The sequence below is a fragment of the Calypte anna genome, chromosome 3, assembly GCF_003957555.1.
Source record: "Calypte anna isolate BGI_N300 chromosome 3, bCalAnn1_v1.p, whole genome shotgun sequence".
Lineage (NCBI taxonomy): Eukaryota > Metazoa > Chordata > Aves > Apodiformes > Trochilidae > Calypte > Calypte anna.
The window spans coordinates 82,575,173-82,599,681 of record NC_044246.1 but is presented as its reverse complement, the minus strand read 5'-3'; the positions used below and the strand labels follow the sequence as shown (position 1 = coordinate 82,599,681).

Genomic DNA, 24,509 nt, shown 5'->3' with positions numbered 1-24,509 from the left:
CATGGCAGCAGGTTGCCTGGAGAGGCTGTAAAATTTCTGTCCATAGAGTTTTAAAAAATGTAACTTGGAAAGGCCCTGAGCAACCGGACTCATCTTTGAAGTTAACTTAGCCTAGAACAGGAGGTTGGACTTGGTGATGACTGGAAGCCCCTTCTAACATGAATTTTTCTGGTTCTGTGACATTTTAGACAATATGCAGTCACCACTATGAAATACAATTAGTTCTTAAACTGCATAATTCTGTATGTTTATTGGGAAATTGTACAGGTGGATGTTTCTAAGACTCCACTGTTATTGATAAATAGAACTTAATTTCAGTCCATAATATTAATGTGCAGTATACCAGTCAGTTTTTCCTTCTTACCTTTTCCTATGGCTGTAACCATAATTTGCAATATACAAGGCTTTCAGTACTTGCATTCTTAGTATCTCAGGTTTTTTCTTGCTAAATGTTAACATTTCTAAGTGGCTGGTTTTCGTGTACCAAAAATATGAAAAGCTGCTTGCTTCTTTTTTTCCATAAGAGGAATTGCATTACCTTCCAGAGATCCAATGGTTCTCCTTCTAAGAACATGCTATGTTTTCCTCACTAGAATGTTTTCCCCACTAGAATGTTTTCCTCACTAGAATGTTTTCCTCACTAGAATGTTTTCCTCACTAGAATATTTTCCTCACTAGAATGTTTTCTTCACTAAAATGTTTTCTTCACTAAAATGTTTATTTAGAAGAAGAAAGGGTTTGTTTTTTTCCTTCAAAGTCATTCTGCAGCTATTTTCACATAATGAGACAGTAAGGATTTTTTTATTGGAATGTGTGGTGTATGTTGAGAATAAAGCATCTTTGGTTTAAACTAAAAATCTTGGAGAATAACTGGAACTTACAGAAGCTGCTGTTTCCAGGAATATCTATAAAACTTAGGAGGTTTATAAATTATTCAGAGCCATATAATTAATTTTAGCAAAGAAGAAAAGAAATTGCGAGTACCAGCACTGGCTAGATTAGTAGCAAAGCTCAGGGGTAAGAGGCTGGAGGAACAGCAGCCAGCAGGTAGCTGTTGGTTGTAAACATGCTGAGGAGGCTTTTTAATGCATGAAATGGGGTGTTAAGTGGTGTGAATAATAGGAATTAGTGAGGGAAGACAAATGCATCATTGTGTACAACATGGGACATCTGAGCACTGCAGAAACAGAACTTGTGTATGCACTGGGAAGATGAGGTTGTGCTGTCTGAACACTGATACCCCTCTGCTCCAGTCTTATCTCCAGCAGTGACACTGCCCTACGGAGACTCTTAAGAAAAGCCTCCTGAAGGAATCCCTAAGACTGTTCATATTCTTTTCTTCGGTTCATTTGGTTGGAATACTTTTATCATAATACCTCTGAGATTATGGCAACCAAGAATTTTTATTGCATTAGGGATGGTTGATTTGGATCTTCCTGTTCTTTTTGATAAATAATTATTTTGATAAATAATAAGATTTCAAACCAGCAGTAGTTAACACATGTGCAAGCAGACTTTGGTTTTCATTATTTTCTTCTTTTGTCTCAGCATTTCTTCTTCTTGAATTCATTTGCTTTCTTACCTTCCTGGTAATTTTCCAAATATTTACTGTTGACCCCATACAGATAGCATTCTGAGAAGTATAGGCAAACAGAAAACTGGATTTTACAGTGATAAGCAGGTTGTTCCTACAGTAGCTTTCCTGTGCCCAGTGGTTTGAAAATATACTATGATAAATGTGAGCAATAGGACTGCAGATTATGTCTCATTAAAATAATATATTAATAGACAAATAGTTTATTTCCCATATTGAAGAGATGGCAAAACAAAAAGGTTAAGCTGTGTCTCTGAACCATAAAGTAGATGCTCACTACCAAGCAAAAGTTGCTGAGAAAGATACTGGGAATGAAAGGTTTGCTTTAGCAATAAATGAGACTGGATATTGCAGCTATTTCTCATCTGCACTGAGCCCTCATACTTGTCACAGTGGAATAACTGATCAGGTCATTGTAAAACTGCCAGATTTCTCGTGCTGTAGTGCAAGTTGTGTTTTGCTACTGTCCCCATCCTCTTTGTCACATTGTTCTCTCCCAGGCATCAGTGTTTGAGAGCGTTCTGGCCCCCGTACGTGGGTGATTTGGGGCTGGCGCCATCTTTTGTTTTGCTTTTTTTGATGTTTTACAAAAATCATCTTGCAGAAGAGGAGGATTTTTCCAGAATGATTTCATGCTCTTGAACATGGTAATTTGTTGCTGCAGCTGTTCCCGTGTTCTGACTGCATTGTCAAACCTGGTTTGGGTGTGCCTCTGCACATGGAGAGCATAATTTGTTCTGAGTAATTGAGGGTACCTTGATAACAGCAGCTGTTTATGGGGTCAGCTCCTGTGCCTGAGTTGCAGCAGGGACTGGTTTTTTCCTTTGGTGTAGATATTCCCAGGCTGGGTTACCTGAAATGCAGCTGTATTTGCATTTTCTTTTGACTAGAATATAACACTCAAACAGTATAGCAGTATGCTTGAATTTCTCAGGCTTCTGGGCAATTTAGGAAACTTGTTGTAAATACTTGTCTTCTCAGAGAAAGCAGGGCCCTAAATTTGTGTCTCTGTGGCTTCCTTCCAAAATTGTTCTTTTCATGTCATATTTGTTATCATAATTGTTATTTATTCATCTGGTCTGGCTTTTGAAATCAGTTTCTTGACTTTTCTTTCTGCATTAGACCTTTTTTTCAATAGAGGCTCTTGCTGGTACTGTAGGGAAGTCAAGTAAAGGCAGTAAAATGGGTGATAGTGAAATAGAAATAGATACCAAAAAATGTTTCCAAATAAAATTATAAATATCAAACCCTGTTAGAAATTTATTCTACTCAAAGGAGACAACAGAAAGGTATCTGGGCAGTATTTTAGGTATTTTTTTAACTATTTCTTTATTGTTTCGAATTAAGAGAACATGAGCTAAGATCAGCCTTGCAGGGAGTAGGGGGAAGAGAAAGCAAATTGGTATTTTAAACAGTTTCTAGCCAGAGTATATCTAAATTTATTAAGCTTCTAACAGGTGAGTTATTTGGAGTTTAAACTGAACAAATGAGGTTGAACTTGTAGTACCTTTGCAAAATGCAGATTATAATGTTTTTAAAAGAAGATGCTCATTATTAAATCAAGACGTTGACATTGCAAAGGCTGAGAGGTGGCATAACAGGGAAATTTTTTGACTAAGAAATGGTTTCTGAGACCTTTCTTTATAGTATGTATAAAAAGCATAGCAAACATCATGAATGAGAAATATTTTAAATGTCAGATCCTGGTAAGATTTAAGAAGAACAGTTGTCTGCAGAAATGATCATATTGAGAGGTACTGTGCTGGGTTAGGGCTAGTAAAAGGCAAATACAGATTAAATTTAGATAAATGAAAAAGAATAGTCCTGCAGCCAACAATACAGAAGGCAGAAGAAATACCAAATGAGATAATTATGCAGGATATCAGCTTACAGAGGAAAAGGGGTTGTGGATAATATCCTGTCTAATTATAATACCTATAAAGGACAATACTCAACACGAACTAATTTCAGCCACGCTACACCCCACAGACTCCCTGTATAGTGAAAAAGAGGGTGAATCTGGGAATGTCTAAGAAAAGCTCCTGACAGTTCCCTCACTGGGCCTTTTCAGCTGCTTCCTGGACGTGCCACTCTCCCTAAGGGGATTACATACTGAAACTAGTTCCTAAATTCTAAATCCCTAGAGTCATGATGAAAACACTTGTCTTGCCTTTCTTTGTGGACTTTTCCAATTATGAGATTAGAGGATGGCATAAAACCAGATTGTTACTGTACAGCTGTTTTAAATACAAGTGAGCATTTCCAGTACAGTATTCCCCACAGACAAGCATTGTGGCTTAAATGCCACTTCAGCTACTGCTAATAGATTTTCAGAGATCCATTTTTTCCCACCATTTCTGTCCTGAAGTATAATCTGTAAAACCAGATAAATCCTGCAATCTTAGGCTCTGTTAGACCTCTGATGAGAAAGTTGGTAGCTCTTACAGAAGGTTAGCAAATAAGGGGGAAGATGGAACTGTACTAGATTGTTCCTTTGAAGGGCTGGCCTGTAGGCAAAAAGATGAGATTTCATACCAGTAAAAATAGAAGGATGCTTATCTCCTAAACTAGTAAAACATAAATAGCACCAGTGCAATTCGAAGAATGCCTTTGCTACCTAGAAAGCAGTAATCCAAGGGAAAACTAAGCTGCACCTAGACAGTAAATCAGGTAAGATTATTCCTTCTTGCATTCTTAATTCGTTTCTTTACTTACTTGATGATTTACAGTGAAATAATTAAATTATTTTTTTTCATCAAATTGCCTTTCACAGTTTTCATTGCAGGGGTCATGTAGACCTCTGTTGTGCAGTATTCCAGAATGGTTATAATATTTGTCAAATTTCACATTTGAGTGAGGAATTTATACTAAAACTCAGCTGAATAATAGTGATGCAGTATCTTGCTATGTAATAGTCAACAAAGCCATTATTTATTTACTTTTTGTTTGACAATAGCAAAATCACTGCAGTTTCATCTTTCTGGCATAAAGTGAGAATAAAAGTGAAGAACAACAGAGCTCAGTGGTGCTATTATATTTCAGCAAATTGAAGTTTTCAAAATGCCAGTTCTGCTTCTCTCTAAAGGAAAAAAGGTTGATTGTAGAGAAAATAGCATGTTACATCTTGAGGAAAATGGCATAGAAAGATTTGAAAAGGAATGATCAGAGATGTGGTAGCATTGTTAGAACCATTGTGCAGATACCTTATTTGTGTTTCTGGGAACTGTAGATATTTTCATTTATTGGGGAAGAAAACTATAAATATGCAATATTGCTCTTTATGTTAGTAAATTCTGGGAGTTACTGTTTAATTGGTATGGGGAAAAATTTCTGCCAGTGACTTCACAACCAAATGCTATAATGAAATGTCACTTCTTTTCAGAAAGATGTTACTTTTCCTTGATTATCTGAAGGATTAAATCCATGTCAGCAAATGAATATATTGATTTTAGCTTAATGTGTTGTAATAAAAAATATTTGAGTATGCTCACAGTGGGTAGATTGATGAGATGCTGTACTGGAGTCTGTACAGGCATTGATGGGGGATTCTTATCTATATTTCATGTATGAAGCAAGGCAGTCAGCATTGGTCCAGAAGGGAAGTAGAGACCTGGGTTCTGCCAGAGGACAGTTCTCTCTCTTAACTCTGCAGAAGTCATCCAGGGACTTACTTTCACTGAGTCAGCCGAGATCCTGACAGTGCTCTTAAGTGAGAGTGAATGAAGCAATAGCAAAATTATGCTGTAATGCCTCCTAGTCCTGCTGCTAGTATCTCTCAGGACTCATGCAGTCTTCCAGAGGTGGCTGGTATCATAGGATCATAGAATTGGCTGGGTTGGAAGGGACCTCTGAGATCATCAAGTCCAACCCTTGATCCACTACCGCTGCAGTTACCAGACCATGGCACTGAGTGCCACATCCAGTCTCTTTTTAAATATCTCCAGGGATGGAGAATCCACTACTTGCCTGGGCAGCCCATTCCAATGCCTGATCTACCATGGTCCTCCCTGCCTTGGGGAGCTGCCCATTGCCTACTCACTAATCCTGCCCCACACAAGAAATAACATAGCCTTGCATGTTCACCTACCCAGTTGTAATTTAGTAGTAATACAGACAAGTGCAACCCGGCTTCTGCTTCATTTCATTAGTGGGTCATGGTTAGCCACACTTGATTGCTGACCACTGCAGGAGCAGATTAACAAACTGTTGGAGCATTTTCAAACACAACTCTGAAGAAACCTGTAGGGAAGATGCTGATCTATAGGAGACACAACAGAAAGGAATATGCAAAAGCAGACAAGAATATTTTTTTGTTCTTTTACACAAAATTGCAAGATACAATTGCAAGATGTATTTTGGTACATCATTACATTCTCTTTCCACCCTCTGTTACACTTTGGATGCCACTAATGCATAGATAAAAGTTTTGGAGTAACTGAAATTCAATAGAAGGTAAAACAAAGCACATCTCTGAATAATTTAGGAGGTCATTTATAGATCAGTGAGTCAGATGTACAATACTGAAGCTAATGCTAAAGCAAACAGACCCTGAATTACTTAATTACTAGCTTGTTAATATTTCATTCAGAACTTTAATGAAAAAATCTGTAATTAGTGCTAGTAGTTGTATCAGGAAGCTACAGACCAAGGCTTTCTGTTTCAGTTCATGGATTTCCCCACTTTGTGTAGTCTTTCCAGACAAATTAGCTCACTTTTACCTTCAACTGTAGAAAAATGTACATAGAACTCTCTTAGCTAAAGCAAACTAATGAAGTTGGTTTCATGTATAAAAATACATTTGCAGATTATCCATCAACATGTTTGAGTTGCCATTGTTGTTACCTGCTTCTTTTTTTTTCTTTTCTCTTTTCTTACCTCTTTCCAGCACTGCCTCTTGTAGAGAAGAGGCTTAAAGAAGTTGTATTTTCCTGGATGGAATTGTTAGTGAAGTTGGCTGTCTGGAGAGTGGGTTTATGATGTTCCTTGTAATGCTGTTGCATCATGTGAAAAGCAAAACAAATGTTTTCAGCTGTATTTGTTAGAGAACCAATGCTATTTTAGTCCCCTTCAGGTGGGGGAGAATGGCTGCTCAAACAGAAATGTAGCACTTGAGCAGAGTGCTCAAACTGGGCTTTGAATTCTGGAGAATTTAAGAATCTGCCCTTGCCAGCCACAGCTTTATGTCTAAGAATATTTTTTCAGAAGTCAGCTGGTTAGAAAGCTCAAGAGACTTTTCTTAGCTTTGCTTGCCTTAGCTCTTGCAGGCTATCTGGGTGAAGTCATTTTGTGAAATAAGAACGAAGACTAAATATTGTCACTTGCTTTTTTTGTTATTGATCTACCATACAATAACGAAGTGTTTGCTGCCCAAACAGTCCAAGAAGTTCATAGGTTTCTTAGACCACATCCAGTAAAATCCATAAAATCCTCTGAAGCCAACTGTGTCTCTTTCAAGTCCATGAAAATTGTGCATTCCCCTGCGTCATGATTCTGCAGTCTGTTGCCCCGCCTCACATCCATTACTGTGGTGTCTTGGGAAATCTGGCTTCCTAACTCTGCAGATTCATTAATAACAAGAAATGGAAAAGGAGGGGCTCACAATGCAAGGTAAAGCAGTAGGAACCACTCTATAGCCTCATTTACTGACAAATTTGTGCCATTGATAGATTAGCCCTTGCTTACCTTTCTTTAAGACTACTGACCTCATCAGCTGGCAGGCACCATAAAACCATTTGCATTGTCTGAGCCAACGATTACATTCCCTATCTAGCCCCTTCCATTCTGTAAGCCCACAACGATCAAGAAGACCTGCATGCTTAGATTTTAGATCATAGGGCAGATTATACTGAACATCTTTAATTGCTTTTGAAGAAGGAGGAAAAAAAAGCTTTACGTGAGTTAAGCCTCAAAGCCAGTTTGGCTTTGAAGTTTAAGGCAAACTATTGAAGGGGAGAGGAAGGAGTTCAAGCCTGCTCAGTCCTATAAAAGCAGCTGAGGTAGTGAGTTAGGGCAGCTGAATTTCACTACAGCAGTTGCTTTGATCAGAGCTAATTTTTGAAAGCCTGTGTAAAGTCAGCAGCCATTAATCTTTTTGTTGTGATGTATTATAAGTAAGGGGGGAAGATTATTTCCCTTCTAATTGAAATCTTAGAAGACTGAAGAATACAGTGAAAAATCCATTAAATGGCTTTTACTGCTTTTTTCCTCAATACATCTTTGCTTTGTTATTTGGATTTAATAGCACCGCTGGGTAGAATTTTTTGGTTGTTGTTTGGCTCTTCTTGATGTTGTATTTTATATTACTGCAGTATTTCATCAAGGCTGTTATCAGCTCCTACATGTAAATGGTTCAGTTCTGGCAGTCACCTGAAGCTCACTCTGTGTCATTACCTACAAAAATGAAGGTTGAGTCAGCAGGCTTGTGAACTCCAATCTCAGCCACCAGGTGTAAGAATGCCCCATCAAAATGGCAAGGTTTCAAATTGTAGCTTGACTTTTTTGTTTCTTATAGAATACAAATCCTAAAACTGAAAATTTTCTTTCAAAAATAAAGTGTTATTCTGCTGTAAGAGACTTGCACAATTTCAAGATCTGGCAGTCTTTTAAAAGTGTTAAGTTTTACACAGACTATATAGAAATTACAATGAGCAAGACTGAGCTCTCCTCTCTGGCTTTTAGTCTTAGGAGATTCGGTTGATGACAAAGGATTCAGGCTGGGAACTGTCTGAATTTTTGTTTCCTACAAGTCCCATAAGCCTCTGCGTGTTATAGATTTATAATTAACTAGGAATTGCTTTGGAAATGTATGAAGGAAAAATAAAATTGCTACTTTTGGTAAATATGCCCTAGGCAAAAACTGAAACACATGTTAAATATTGGAGATTAAAAGCAAGTTTACTTAGTTCTGGTCTTAGTTTATGTGCACACTCTCTCTTTACAACCTCAATGCTTTCAAGAATTAATAGGAGTTCTAGAAGTGGAAAACAGTTATAAATTTATAATCTTGCTCCCTGCCCCCACCTTTCTAATAATGCTTGCATGGCATGTTTAATAATTTACATATCACTTAGATACCAGTCTTTGATAAAGTCAGTATGGCACATTTCAGTCTCTAATGCTATATATTTCTTTGTTTGCTTTCTATAGTGAAGAATACAAAGTAAAAATTTGATTATATCTTTCTTAATGTTGTTATTCAGTAATGTTCTGAGGCAAAGAAATTTGAACCATGGGGAAAGCAGAGCTGCCAACTAACCAGTTTGGGCTTTGTTAGACAGTGAAGTAGACATATGAATATATTACATGTGATTATCATAAAATTATGGCCTGGAAATTGAACAGTCATGCTGCTGCATTTTAGACAGTACATTTATAATGAGCTGTAATAAAGTAAACATTTTGAATGGATATAAGAAGAGGCATTACTTGTAATTGCAAACGTACGTTCAATTCATGCTTTTGAAGCTCTATTTAACAAAGCAAACAGAATTTCCTTGTAGTCTTAACAGAATTGTTCTGAGTGGTGAATTTTGATTTATGGGGAAAAACTTGAAGCATATAAAACTGGCTCTTTGGGATCTAAATGGAAGAAAAGAATATGATTCATAATGGCTGTAATTTGAAAGCTGCATTTTGTTACAAGTAAAAGTGGGTTTTAAAAGACTCACTGGCAATTACTTGCTACTTTGGATTCCAGTTTAAATTTCTTTTGGCTTGTGCTGGTGTTATTTGCTGTTTTCTGAAGAAGTATAAAGACATGGTTTCTAAGAACATTTCAGAAGCTAGATAAGCAATGACTAGAATTAGGTTTAGGGCCTGATCCTGATAACATAGTGCAGGCTAATTGATCTTCTGAGGCTGCTGGGAGGTATATAAATTAAAAGGGTAAGAGTTTGTAGAGCTGAGGCCCACATGAATAGTGATCAGATGCTATCAGACTCATAAAAGTAGTTTTTCCTCAGACAACACAGAAGGCTGCTGGGAAGCTCCTGCTAGCCCAGGCCTGGGGAGTGTCCTACAGCAGCAATAGCTTGGGTACAAAGAAAAGATGAAAAACAGTCATATGAGAAAGTACACTGTAAAATCTGTGTGTGATAAACACAGACATTTGTCAAGAGAGTCATCATTATGGAGGTGAAGTCCAACATGTGAAAGGCAGAAAATGTCTCTTCATCCTGTTCTGACAGTCATCCAGGTTATCTTTCATTTATTTTGATGTACTGAAATAGTGTTGCCAAAGGCTGTAAAATAATTGATAGCGTTGCTTTGTCTCTGGAAGATTTTTTTGGGTTTCTACTGATAAATTATTAAATAGGTCTTAGCTTCCCTGTGTCACAGGATTTCTTGGTAGCATGAGTTTAAGTGCTTGAGAGGTAATTAAGATCAGGTTTAGAGAACCTAATGGGAGGTAAATGCTTTCCTTGTTGTGTGACCACAAAGCATCTCTCTGTGTTTCCCCATTTGCAAACCTAGAATAATAAACCTTATGAAATTTATAATTTATGAATAAGTGGTGTTTTCAAAGTATATTCTTTACTATTGGTGCATAGCTCTAGTCTCCTGGTTTGGTGTGTCTTGGCACACGGTGCTCTGAGTTTGGGGCTTGCTCCCTTTTGCAAAAGCAGCCTGAGTGAATAAAGCCCAAAAGAGGGTTAAAACTGCCTTTTACAGGCTAACTGATTGTCAAGGAGCAATGCAAGCCTCAAAATGTATCAAGCTGCATGCGAGATGTTTCATCCTGGAATCATTGCTACATTATCATGGCTGCTTTTTCTTGCACTTGGACTGTATCTCATAGAATCAGCTGGGTTGGAAGGGACCTCTGACCATCAAGTCCAACCCTTGATCCACTACAGCTGCAGTTACCAGACCATGGCACTGAGTGCCACATCCAGTCTCTTTTTAAATATCTCCAGGGACAGAGAATCCACTACTTCCCTGGGCAGCCCATTCCAATGCCTGATCACCCTCTCTGTAAAGAAATTGCTTCTAATGTCCAACCTAAACCTCCCCTGGCACAACTTAAGACCGTGCCCTCTTGTCTTGCTGAGAGTTGCCTGAGAAAAGAGACCAACCTCCCACTGGCTACACCCTCCTTTCAGGGAGTTGTAGAGAGTGATGAGGTCTCCCCTGAGCCTCCTCTTCTCCAGGCTGAACACCCCCAGCTCCCTCAGCCTCTCCTCATAGGATCTGTGCTGGATCCTTTCACCAGCCTAATTGCCCTCCTTTAGACCTGCTCCAGGACCTCGATATCCTTCCTAAACTGAGGGGCCCAGAACTGGACACAGTACTCGAGGTGTGGCCTCACCAGCGCTGAGTACAGGGGCAGAATCCCTTCCCTGGACCTGCTGGCGATGCTGTTCCTGATACAGGCCAGGATGCCATTGGCCTTCTTGGCCACCTGGGCACACTGCTGGCTCATGTTCAGCTTCCTGTCAATCCAATCTATGTCCTTGCTCTATCTTCCTCACCTTTACAGTTGCTTACCTTCTTGGGGGTGGGAGGTGGCTTTTCTCACCAGAGAAACCTTTTCTCAGAAACCTCCCAGGGATTCCTTGACCTTCACTGGAAGGATTTTTCTGCTTATTTGTTTCTGCATAACCTGCTGAATGGTTCTGTGGTTTGCTGTGGCATTGTACTGCTTTGTTTGCATCTGCCTCTGGGGTGCTTTGACAGACACCCTCAACTTTCAGTGCTGCCCCCAAGGATTGTTAGTGGCACAGTTATCCTTGGTGTGCCAAATCCAAGGTGGCTGTCTCTGGCCTCTGCAAAGATGCTTGCAGTAAAGGATTATCCTTACATTTTTCTACAAATTCCTGAGCTGTAGAGCAGGCGGAGCTCTCTTTGCACCAAATACATGTCTACAGTAAGTTCACAGTGACACTTTGAGAGCTCTGCTATTGCTCTCTGACTGCCTGGGTCTTTACTGCAGTTCCTCAACCCCCTACACTTTCTTCTTCTTTCATCAACACACGCTGAGGATGAAAATTATATAATCTGCTTTTAAAATATGACTTTATTTAAGAACTCATTGCAGGTTCATGAGTCCTTAGCACCTAACTCATCCTTTTTTGTCAGTTTTTACAGAAGATATACATAAAGGATATATATTGTTTTCCTTTAATTCATGGCCCTGTGGTGCTTAGAATGCCACAGCAAAAAATACCAATCTAGGAGGACAACGATTTATAATTGTCTAATTTAACTGTTCAGGAATGTCTTTGGACCCTTGAATCTCTGCTTCCCATTCTTCCCAGTGATTTAAAGAAAACAGGTTTTTGAAAACTTTAAAGTTTCCTCAGGAGGTAGGTGGAGACGGCAAAGGTCAGTGGCTCTTTGACTACTATAAGTGCCCGAGTTATAATGCCCAAAAGTGTTCAAAAAGTTTGTTGGGTTTCTGTGGCTTACCAGGTTCTTTTTTGACTGAGCAAACCAGAAAGGATAGAAAAAAATAGTATCTTTAAGAGTGTGCATCAGTGTTGTGCAAGCACATAGATATTTCCACATCATGGTCTTAGCAGTTACATCCTTTGTTATAGATACCGGTGTTCCTCTGTGAGTCCTAAACAAAGCTTAGAAAAACACTGGTTTCTTACAGATAGTTCAGATGGTGTTGCAAGGTCAGATGGGCAGCAGACCTACCGGGATACACTAAGAAATCTATTTCCATCTGGCATGGAAAGTCATTAAACTTGTAATGTTACTGATAAGAGGAAAGCTTTTTATTTCTGATGCTTCTATCAGTTAGTTGTCAGAAAAAAAAAAATCAGGACTCCAATCCATTTTATGCATTAGAAAGTAGATTTCATATTTGAAATGTCTACATGGAAGACTGGGAGGATCTTTGTGGGTTGTTTTCGTTGTTGGGTTTTTTGTTTGTTTGTTTTTATTTAAATTCCAGTCTACCACTCGTATTTCATTATTTATTCTTTCTTTTCAGCATATAAAATTTTCTCAGTTTTAAAAAGCCTCACCCTTGTGGTTTTGAAATATGATTTTTCTTTTTGCCTTTTTCCATGATTTCCAGTGCTTGCTCTGTTAGCATTGTGGTTTAATCTGGTGTGAACAAAAATGTTTAAATTTTTATATTTCTTAGTGCTCCTTTCCAGGAATGAGATCTCAATGTTGGATCATTTCCATTTCCTATGTACACAAGAAGCAGCATCGTTACACTTTGAAGGCTTCTTTAATATTAAATAAACATATCAGCTGCATTGTGTTTACCCACGCTGATAACCATTTGTTGGGTAATACATCACTTAAAAGGAAACACAGTCAGTGTGTTTAATTCAGCAGCAGAATTGGTTCCCAGTGCTCTTGTTTTACTTCCAACAAAGCTATGGATTTTATTAAATATTCTCTTGAATAATATTAAGAAATGCATATTAAGTTACATTACAATATCTGTTTTATCTTGAGCAAAAATGTGAAGCAGATCATTTATTATTATTAATCAACTTCTGCCAGTTGACAGTATTAATGTTTGTGTTCCTGTGTATACTTATGGTATGAACTGGGTACAAACTGGCATTTAGTAACCATCTCTTAAATGTTTAGGTTTTTTGATAGGTTTTACTGTGGTACACATGAGATGGTTCATGTGAATGGGAATAGAAGATCTTTAAAAGCATCTGAAAAGCCTGTCCAAGAATTAAGAAGCAATATTAAAGGAAAAACTATGATCTCTGTTAGGTTCTGTGTTATGCCCTGTAGGTGTTGGGCACTCTAATAACTACATGGCTACTGACTCTCAAGGATGTTCTTAATCAAATCATTAGAATTTCTTATGTTCACGTCATCTGTATTTGCTTCTAAGAGTGCTTTTCCTGGATAGTCCTTGCGCATACAACCACTCCTCTGGGAAGGTGGGCAGTGCAATAAAATCATGCACTTCAAAGCTTTGCTTCAGATGTATTCTTAAAATAAAGAGGAGCCCTGCTTCTCACACCTCACTTCCTCTCAATTGCCTTGGTTTGACATTAAGGTCCTTGGAGTTTTGGAGTTTGCTTCTCACCTTGAAGTCTTCAGTCTTCAAAATTATCTCATTTTGAGTTTAGTTTATCCAGAAGTTGATTATTTTGTTACTGCTGCTTCTTGATTTTTTCTGTCTCCATCTTGGTCTTTCAGGATGTCTTGACACCTTTTTTCTCCTCAAATTCCCATGTAATTTTTCTTTTTGTTCCATGACTGTCGATGCTGCTTCTTTGTGGTCTTGAGATGGTGCCCTGGCTATTGTGGAGTCAAAGTACCAGTGGGCAGGTGAATTCACTTTGTCATCTAGGACATGCCACATTGCTTCAGAAGTTTAGAATTAAGTTGTGGGCAATCACAACATTTGAGAGCAATGCAGAAATGAGGATTTGAGATGTGCTGTTCTGCTAGAGAGATTTTATTTCCTAAACTGTAATTTGGGGCTGGATGTATCCCAGTATCCTGAGGGAAAGGATTGCAAATGTCATGATTTTGGGGGACATTTCCTAGAAAAATGTTTGATTTTTTCAGGACAGCTGACTAGAGAAGACGTGGACTCTAGTTGTGCAGTTGGAGACAGGAAAGAACTAGGTTTCTCCCTCATGAGCACACAACTGACCATTTGTTTTCAGATGTGCTCCTTTCACTTCATTTAGAATGAATCCTAATGAAGAAAACTTGGTTTCATTATCAAAGAGAGGAAGAATTACTTTCTAGGCCTTACCTGGCAGCTATAAACTTTTCTACCCTCCAGGCACTGAAACTTCTGTTCAGAAAAAGAAAACAAATGGTGTACTTTAAAACATCAAAAAGGAATGTCCTTATTGCACATTGCAGCTGTAAAAAGAAAAGCCAGTTTCTTTTTAGAAAACAGAAAGCCATTACATTAAGTGTCTATCTTGCCTGTGTGTTATGGTTCCTTTTTTTTATTCTGTATTTAGGAATAAAGATATTTTTAATTTTGTAAGATTTGAACTGCTGCTTTTGCTCATTTGTTCTCTTGACAGAATTTAACATTTTCTGCATCTGCTATTATGATCATTTCTTCTGGGATTTTTGAGATAGACCAATGACTAGGGATGTGGAATAAGCAACAGAAATAGGTGATTTGAAGAATGCTTTTCTTTCTGTAAATATTTGGTAATAGAGGGGAAAGTTCAACAAAAATGCATTTAAATAGAGAAAGGATTTGAAATGGAATGTGTTAAGATTCTGCTTACAAACATCACTTTCTATGAAGAGGATTATTTACTTGAGCTAAAATCATTTCAGTTGGTTTGAGAATAATAGGCATATGGAAACACCAGGCTGCTTTTACTCAAGTCTCCATTTATCTAAAATCTTCTTTTTTTCTTTCTAAATAGGTTGAATATGGGAATGCACTTGTGAAGTTCAAGCTTTTAGACTTGCTTTCTAAAACATGAATTTAATTACCTTAAAATCTAAATTCTCATCAGTAATACCTTGTATGTGAAGTATGGTTTGTCCAGGAATTTCATTCTTTTTTTGAAATAAGGGTGATGAGATTAATGTTTGAGTGATATCTTCATATAAAATATGTATGCTTGAAGTAAATGAAAGAATGATTTAACGGGTGGAATGATGGACCAGTCTGATGATCAAGTGAGCAGACTACATTCCATGTAAATGGTATCTCCTCTTTTTCACCTGAATTTATTATTGTTTCACATTTTGCTCTGAATTAACCTAAACCATAGCTGCATATAAACACTGTTGTGTTTCATCTCAAAACGGCTCCATTATTCTGTCAGATGAGATAATTTGAAATGGATTAGATATTTCACTTTTTGATATATATTTTTAATTTCTTTCAGAGCATAATGGGTGGACAAAGACTGGAAAATGGGAGATTTCCTTAAATTAATTGTCTTCTTAGAAAATGTGATAACCTTACCCCACCAAAGTTTTTCCAAGTGAATAGCCTGGAAGACAACGGCAGTGGGAAGCCTTTCTCAGCAGAGAGAGGAAGATAGCTGTCATCTTCATATAATCTGACATTCTTAGGCAATGATCTTCTTTTATATCCAGTCTGATTTCACAACAAGCTGTTGCTGAAATGGGGATGCAACCCTGGCCCACTTTTTTATAATCACCTCCTGCAATCTAGCAGTAATGTAGCAAGTCTCTTCCCCAGAGGAAGCTCATTTATATTTTGGGGAAGTGATTTCTGTTAGGCAAGTAGGGTGGTTCCTGAGAAGTAGGAACAACAGAAACAACAAATGTTACTGCAGAGGAACAATTTCCTTTCTTTTGAAAGGAAAGTAGGGTGCAGGTTAATTTTTGCTCTCTCCTAGGACACAGCTTTGGCCCAGACCAGAGGTACTGCTCAGATGCACCACCTCTGACAGCCCCATCTCCCACATGTGATCTTCTAGACTTCTAATTCTGACTTGCTGGCTGCAAATAGTCTAGGGAATAAAAATTTAATTAAGAGACACTCCATGGAATCCTTAGTGTGGTGGGACTTCCCATCTTGAGAATGATGAATGCTGGTTCAATGCATTTTTATCAGCAGCATGGCAGAAGCATTGGCATTATACCGAAAGCATTGCTGCTGATGAGCAGAAGCATTTTGGCTGAGAACTGCCATCATTCCTAAGACACTGAAGCTACAAGTACCTCTCAGGAAACTAAAATGATGGTGCACTGTTCAGATACTCCTGTAATACTGTAATACTTAAGGGGGAGGGTGAACCCAATACTGTAACAGGAGAATCGAGAAGACACTGCCCTGAGAGGCTCAGAATGCATTCACAAAGGGAAGGAAAATCAAGAAAGTTAAATCTGACAGTTTCTCTGTCCCACTTTAAAGCTGAAATACCAGAAAGTAGCATGCAGGTATAATTTTATTATGTTAATTACGTTGACAAGGATGACTGTTCAGGCCTGTGCATAACCAGCATGCATTTAGAAGTCTACTAAGATGCAATAGTAGGTGAGTTTTTATTGCTGAAAATCATATTTTGCTCAAAATACTTGCAGTCTTGATCAAATGCCCAGCAGCTTCTAAAATTTTCAAGAATATTGCAATAAATACACTTAAAGACTGAGGTCTCTTAACAAAGTACAGGGAAGAGCAGGTACTATATTGGCCAAGAGGGCCAATGGCATCCTGGGGGTATCAGAAGGTGTGTGGTTAGTAGGTCCAGAGAGGTTCTCCTCACCCTCTACAGCTGCATCTGCTGAGGCTGCATCTGGAATATTACATTCAGTTCTGACCCCTCTGTTCAAGAAGGACCAGGAACTGCTTGAGAGAGTCCAGCACAGAGCCACAAAGATGATTAAAGGAGTGGAACATCTCCGTTATGAGGACAGGCAGAGAGCTGGAGTCTCTTCAACTTGGAAGAGACTGAGGGACAACCTGAATTAACGTTTACAAATATGGGAAGGGTGAGCGTCAGGAGGATGGAGCCAGGCTCTTCTCAGTGATGTCCAGTGATAGGACAAGGGGTAAAGGGTGCAAGCTGGGCCATAGGAGGGTCTGTATAAATATAAGGAAAAACTTTTTCACTGTGAGGGTGACTGCACTGGACCAGGCTGCCCAGGGAGGTTGTGGAGTCTCCTTCTCTGGAGACATTGAAAACCCTCCTGGATGAGTTCCTGTGTGACCTACACCTGGTGATCCTGCCCTGGCAGGGGGGTTGGACTCAATGATCTCTCAAGGTCCTTTCCAACCACTAACATTCTGTGATTCCTTTGTAAAATAATTACTGCAGCTTGCAATTGTTACAGACTATGACCATTTGTTTTCTATTGGGAAAATTAATTTAAGTCATTGCTTTGGCAGGTGTTCATATTTTGTGGAAAGATCTATCTTCCAGATTGCTAATGAATGGCCAAGCAAGTATCTAGATAGTTAATAATACTGCTTAATTGCCACAGTCAGATAAAGCTGCCATCTAATTTATTGCTATTCTGAGCGTCTGAACACTGGAAGAATGATAAAACCATGAGGAAGCCGTATGAGGTGGTTGGTTAGTTGAAGACATTGCCTGCAGTTTTATACATTTCTGTCTCTAGCAAGTGATCCTTCTAATATTTCCCTGCTTTGGCAGAAAATCAGACACATGGTCATACCCCCTGCTGCCCTCACTTCCATTTGGCAGCTGGATTTAAAGTAAAACACTTTCCCAAAGCACTGCACAGCCAAGAGAGCTTCTTCCTGGGTTTATGTATCCATAGTGTGCTAGAGAAGAGTATTGTGTTTTCCTGCATACACCTAATGGAACATAAGTACATCCACAAATGTGTTAGTCAGGCATCTTTAATGTATTTACAGCTTTTCAATGTGGATAGAAGTAAGTGGTGCTGTGCAGAGCATTCTGCAAAGGAAATGATTGCTGATCCGTGCCATCAGTTGATTTCATCCAAGTGACCATCAGCAGACACAGACTTCATTTAAGGATTAAATGATTTTAGGAGGAAAGCTCTTTGCAGGCGACGGAATGGATGAAGAAATAAAGTGTGGCATGGAGGCCTGACTCTGACTCTTGTCAGTCCTGCAGCAGGACAGGCCTTGGTTGAAAGCAAATTTAACCAAATCGTCTTTTAGTTTCATGTTCACTTGACAAGTAAAATCCCAGGGCTCCTTACCTGCTAATGAGCACAAGTAATCATGGTAAATACCAAGAAAAATGTTAGGTTTTTGATTATCAGATTAAGGGTGTATGCATAAGAGGACTCGATCCATGCTCAGAACTTTTTCATTAGTTAATTGCCTTTACCTGGAAATTAGTGGAAAAGAATTTCATGGGCTTTTCCACTGTATGTGTTACTAAGCTGTCTGGAGACAGTTATGGCCTTTTTCAAATGGGCATCCCTCTGACAGCAGTGAATTCCTGTGTCACTGCTCAGGAGCAAGTAGACAGCAGAGGTGAAAAATCCTGTTAATGAACTGCCATAATCAGTCCCTGTTTATGAGAGCACTTCTACACAAGATCCCAAATCCAAAGTGTTCAGTTACCTTGTACAGCTCTTCATTGGTGAACTGTAGCAAACTAAAAGCAGCTAGCAGCTAAATACAGCTTTATACTTCTAAAGAGCCCCTTTGGAAAAAAGTATATGGTTAAAACTGTTAAAGTGTTAGATAAGGTTCTCAGGTTGCCATGGTTACTTGAAAATTTTTGCATTGTATCATGGATTAGGATGCATAGGGTGAAGTAGCCAAAACAACTAGGAAGTCCAATGCATATAAACTACATTTCCAAACCACACAGCATTGCCAGATAGAAAGACGAATAGCTCAGGTTAGTGGCTGCTGACAAATCTATGAATCAATAGAGAGAGGCCTGAAGGAGATTTAGAATATATGTGATTTGAAATCCTGCATTATTTTGGGGTTACAATCTTAATTTTTAAAGACAAAGGAAGAAATGGAGGAAAAGAAAGAAAGCAAAAGGGAAGTCCTCAGTAATGTAAAGAGTGACATGATTTTCCATAAGCTCTTTCTGGTATTGAAATCTGACATTTGGCTTTGAGACCTTCAACAAAGAAAGCTGATGAAACATGGATAATACATTTCGTGCACTTAGGCTGGCAGTAGCACTTACACTGGCAGCAGTTTATTCCCATGGAAACCTATTTGCATTTGGGCCAGTAGTGACTTTTTTCCCCCCTCTGGTAGAGCTACTGATGTTTTAGCATAATATAATTGCTGCATATTGACAGCAGATATGAAAGGTATTTTTTGAAATGTTGACTGGCTGAGCATATGTATAATGGAGATGTAGTCTGTGCAGTTTCTCTGTATAGGATGGAGGCATGTTGCTGAAAAATGCAGGGCAGCTTTTGATCTTCTACTATTTATCCCCAAAAGAAAGAGAAAAAAAAAAAAGTGAATTAAATAGTGTTTATCCCAAACTTTTTTTTTTTTAAAACAGGTGACAAAGGAACTGAAACAGTATGACAATAAGATTATAGAGTGCAAGTTTGAGAACAACAGCTGGGTCTTCATGAGACAGAGAATAGACAAAAGCTTTCCAAATGCCTACAGCACTGCCATGGGTGAGTAGATTAATTTACTTTAAAAATTTTACTTTTTTAGCTCTGTTTCAGTTCAAGGAGGAAAGATTCTCTTGTTCTCATTTCTAGGTTGAGTTCTGACATCTCTAACTTATTATAGTAGTACCTCATCTTACAAATGCTTATGTCATGTCTAGCTTTTACATAGAATGAATCCTTTGGCTTCAGGGTTATTTGATCAAGTCAGCTAAACAAATATTCTGATGCAGTTACTTACCAGACAACGCAGAAGTAAGTTCTTAAGTCTTTGTAGAATTGGAGATACTTCCTCAAAGAGACTTTAAATGGCAGGGCATGCCTTTTAACTGAGACCCAAGAAAGTTCCAAGAGTTGGCTTATCAGAAAGTAATGCAAACTGGCACGCTATGAGTTGAATTTGTTGAGCAAAAAATCCATTATAATTAAACTGTCTTCAAAATGTAAAAGCCATTATTCAGTAGATGGGCTGCCAAAATTAATGGGAGAAAATGTTAGTTTCAATTTCTACAATACAGTGATGAGGGAAACAAATGAAAGGTGGGGGTATATCCCCACACAGCTGCAGTATTTTTATGTCCTACCAAAAAAACATTTTGCCAAGTATTGTAAATTTAATGATGTTGTTTACTTTCAGGTGAAGCATAAGAGATTGAAGTGTGCAAGGCTGAATAACAATAGGCATGTTGATAAGGACTTTTGTGAAGTCAAAATTAAGCCAAAATTAAGTTTAATCATGTTTAAAACTATGCTGTTTACTGGAACATGCATAGATGCTGTAGGATTTTCTCTGAACCATTCTACTTGTATTTCTGCCTAAGCAGGGAGTCAATTTTCTTGAATAAACAAAATGTGGTCATTTTGCCAGGAGATATTATATATGTTGGCACCTTAGGGAAGCAGCACAGAACGTAGCTGAAATACTGAACTGTCCTGTGAGGAAAGAGGAATGAGTCACAAAAGGCATAGAAGTACAATAACATCTCTTTGTCACCATGACCTAAATTTCTCTTCATGGAGCTTTCCCTTCTTTGAGGAGCAGCATCTTCTTATTCCCTTTGTTCTTAAGGGGAAACATAGTTCTTCTCTTTCCACTTTCTCTGTTTGAAGACCAGTTGCATTACACCTTAATTTTTTTTTTCACCAAAACAGTGAATTTCCGAAAAATAAAAATTAAAAGAAAATTAAATGCTACAGGAAAAACTGTTCTGTAAGAAATATTTCAAATTTTCCATGGATGTTTGCAGTCCAGAAAGTTTTCTTTTGGCTTTAAATTTACACTTTTGGTCATATTTCAAAATCTCCATAACTTGCACTTTCTCCTTTGAGACTTCTTTTGTCCCTTTCCCCAGATCCTTCTTCCATTACTTGCTTTCTCTAGTATGAAAAATACTATTCCTTTTTCCCTGTGGTTGAAGTAGCAACCAAAAAAATACCTGTCTCCATCTTTCTTCAAATTGAAGAGAGTAATGCTTCTTGAGGAATTAAACTAGGACAGCCCTTAAAAAATGATGTAGAGTTATACCAGCTGCTTTGTGGCACAAATTCTACAGCTAAGCTGCTGGCAATTCGTGCTTTCCAACTGCTGAATTCATGTGCAGTGCAACCTTTTCAGGAAATATAAATGCAAGAATGAAAAATAATGCTAGGAAGCTATTTTATCAAAGTAATGCTTTGAAGAGTTCTGGAATTCTGCAGAAAAGAAAGAGGTGTTTTTAAGAGTCAGGAAATTGTATGTTGATTGTTATACTTACAAATGTTATTTTGCAAGTACATTTTAAGGAGTCTCAATGTTGCTTAGTACTCTGGTGGGTCAGTAGGTTGGTTTGCATGGAAATTGCAGCCCTACTGTGATGAATCCTAGCTGATTCTGTGCTAGAAATTTTCCTCTAATAATTTTGTACTTTTTTCAAGGTAGTAGTAGGATTACTACTTAATTTCATGTTCGTTATATCTTCCCTCCACCCTAAGCCTCTTGGCAGCATTAATTAGAGGGGTGTGAAGTTACATAGGAAAAGTATTTAAAATATTTCATTTATTTTAAGAGAAGTAAGCCTTTTTATGTTGTTCCCTAAAATACTGTGGGCCATTACCTTTGAACTATGACCTGGGGTGTCATGTGAACTGACCCAGGTTTGCTCGTATGTGCATGCCTTGGCCACCAGGCACAACCATGGCCTTTCCTCCATGATATGGTCTGGGTGATAGACACATAGCTTGCTTGGTGTCAAGTCTTTTGCCAGATGAAGGTATATGGATTTAAAAAAAAAAAAAAAAGTTCCGTGAATTGTGAGTTTGTTATTTATAGGGCTTAGTGGTGGAAAAATGTTACCGTAATCCAAAGGCTTTCAATATTAATCCAGTCTTACTAGCTCTTCAGGCTTGGTGGGTGTTTTAAAGCCATGTTTCACCACACTTCCATTGCTGCTGCTTGCCTCAATGTGTCAGTTCTTAGAATTGTTATAGCTGCCCCATGAATCCTTCACCTCCGTGGCCTTTTGTTGCTTGTTTTAAGGAGAGCAGAGCCCCACGACACAGCTTTGCTTTCTGGAGGGCAAAGCCAAAGCCCTTGACTCCTGTCTTGTGAAAGTCCACGTTTAAGGCTGAATACTTAAGCTTAACGGCGTTATTTATTTTAAAAGCAAAGAGGGGGTGAAATTATTGAAGTGCCAAATGCAGCAAATCAGTTCAGTAACTTGAGACTATGTTCTTTGTTCCCAGCTGTATGCAATAGCATCCAGAACCCGGTGACAAAGGAGATGCTGTTTGAGTTCATTGACAGATGTGCAGCAGCTTCTCAAGGACAGAAGAGGAAACACAACCTTGATCCTGACACTGAACTCATGCCACCCCCACCACCCAAAAGGCCACGTACCATAACATAAGGCCCTGGTCTCAGTGGATCCTGTGTTTACAGTTCTGCAGAAGGCAAAATGCAAGTGTGAAGGCTGGAAAAAAAAAAATCTGAATTGCTGTATATACTCGGGTGTGGTTTTTTGAGTTGTTGTTTGTTTGGTTTTGTTTTGTTGTTTTTTTTTTAAATTCCACCTATGAATGGACATTGTTTTGTAACTGATAAATTCAACTTTACCTTACGGTATTTGAAGATGAAATTTCCAAAGCTTTAGGCAAGAACAGTACAATGAAGTGAATGGAAAGCCGCCTTGTTTATATACGGATCTCTTTTCACCTTTAATTTATAATGTCAGTGATCTGGAACTGAGAAAACATTGGAATGCTGTACTTTTTAGAGGCTATGTTAAAAAAAAAAAAAAAAAAAAAAAAGAAAAAAAAATAAGTGTTTTTTTTATTATTGTTATTCATCTGGTTGAGAATTGTCACCCATAGTATAATTGGTCATAGTTTCCCTGGATTTCTGAGATTTTTGTTAGCTAACAGCAATGCTGATTGTGCTCTGTGTTGGTTAAAAACTACACTGCCTTAGATATAACTAAATTCAAAATTAGCTGGGTTTTTGTTGCTGAAATATTAAAAAAGTGAATCCTTCTTGTAAATAGCATCCCTTTGAAAGGAGATGGGCTGGGTGTTTGTTTTTTCCCTGTTTGAACCTAACACACCAAACATACAGCGGGCTGATTTTAGCTTTGCCTTTTTAAGTTTATCTTTAGATAAGAAAGGCACCAAATCCTTGGTATTAAGATCTGTGTTAAGAGACTGTTTCTGGTACAGGGCTTCATTCTCCACGGTGATACCACTGTAAATATTACTAAAAAGTGCATACACATCACTGTGATATGCAAGACTAATCAGCAGTGCTAATCATGATGTTTTGGATCCAGGCACAAAACGTCAAAAGAGATGCCAGACAACTCCTGTGTAACAGAGAAGGTAGTTTTGGTGGGAAAAAGCCACGTCAGACAGAAAGTCTTCTGGTTCAGGTAATTACAGGGCAAAGATAAAAGTTTTAGAGGGGTGGATGGATGTCTCAGGGAACAGGACACCAATTTTCAAAGTTGGAGTCATCTGTCCTGCAGCACCGTGCTCATCCCCTGACTTTCTTTCATACCAAAGGAAGAAGCACACAAATGCCCTGATGGCTCTTGTGCAGGACACTGGCACGTGGTTAGTTCTTAGTTTTAAGAAGCTGCATTCTGCTTGTCTATTGCAGGAGTTTTCCTGAGCTGGGATTAATTGGAAACCAAATGCAGATTTTAAAGTTTACTGTACATTTCTCACATAGGGATCGAATGGACTCTTTCTGTATTTAACTTAGTGTGTGAGTCATAAATTCATTCAGCAATCTGATCAGTGAAGCTCATAGATTTGTGATAACTAAAATGCATTTCTGTTTAAATGAGTGTTAATTAAGTCTGTAGGCAGAATTAACTCCTATGGAAACATTAGGACTACGCTTTGTGGTGGCTTCTCTAGTTGTTTCAGCCTATTGTATAAATGCGCACAGCATCATTTAGGTGGCATTCCTAGCATCTCTTTTTTGGGATACTCCATATTGTTTTAGAGAACTGAAGAAGTTACGTAAGTTACTTTTTATACTATGGTAAAACTTGAGGGGAAAAAAAAAATCCGTTCATAAAAATCCTTTTTTTCAACTGTACATAGTTTCTGCATATTATCTACAGAAAAGATATCACCTATGCAAGGTTGCAAAATTATCTCCTAAAAAGAGCCTTATGAATTTGACGTGAAAACCTATGCAGCCTCTGTGCATCTTGCATTGAAACACACAATTATTTCTTCACTCAGTATAAATAATTTCCCCCAGATCATACTTGTCATCGAGATTGTCATAACATATACTTTGTCACTGATCTTCATACTTCCGTGGCAATTACAATGTCTGTGATGATCACAGCCTTCTCTGTGAGGTTAGGACATTTAATTCTTGCAAGGATGTGTCCAGGTAATTTCATCTCTCTCCTTTTCAGCCCTCTCATCTTGTATTTCA

General features: G+C 38.2%; 1 protein-coding gene across 1 annotated transcript in view; it reads left to right on the top strand.

The window, feature by feature from the left end:
* Positions 1 to 22,545, top strand: part of RNGTT (RNA guanylyltransferase and 5'-phosphatase) — a 167,613-nt gene extending 145,068 nt beyond the window's left edge. The window contains exons 15-16 of the mRNA XM_030448061.1: positions 19,465 to 19,588; positions 22,304 to 22,545. Coding sequence (XP_030303921.1) covers positions 19,465 to 19,588; positions 22,304 to 22,467 — 288 coding nt within the window. The 3' untranslated portion in view covers positions 22,468 to 22,545. The remainder of the gene's footprint in view (positions 1 to 19,464; positions 19,589 to 22,303) is intronic.
* Positions 22,546 to 24,509: the final 1,964 nt, after the last annotated feature.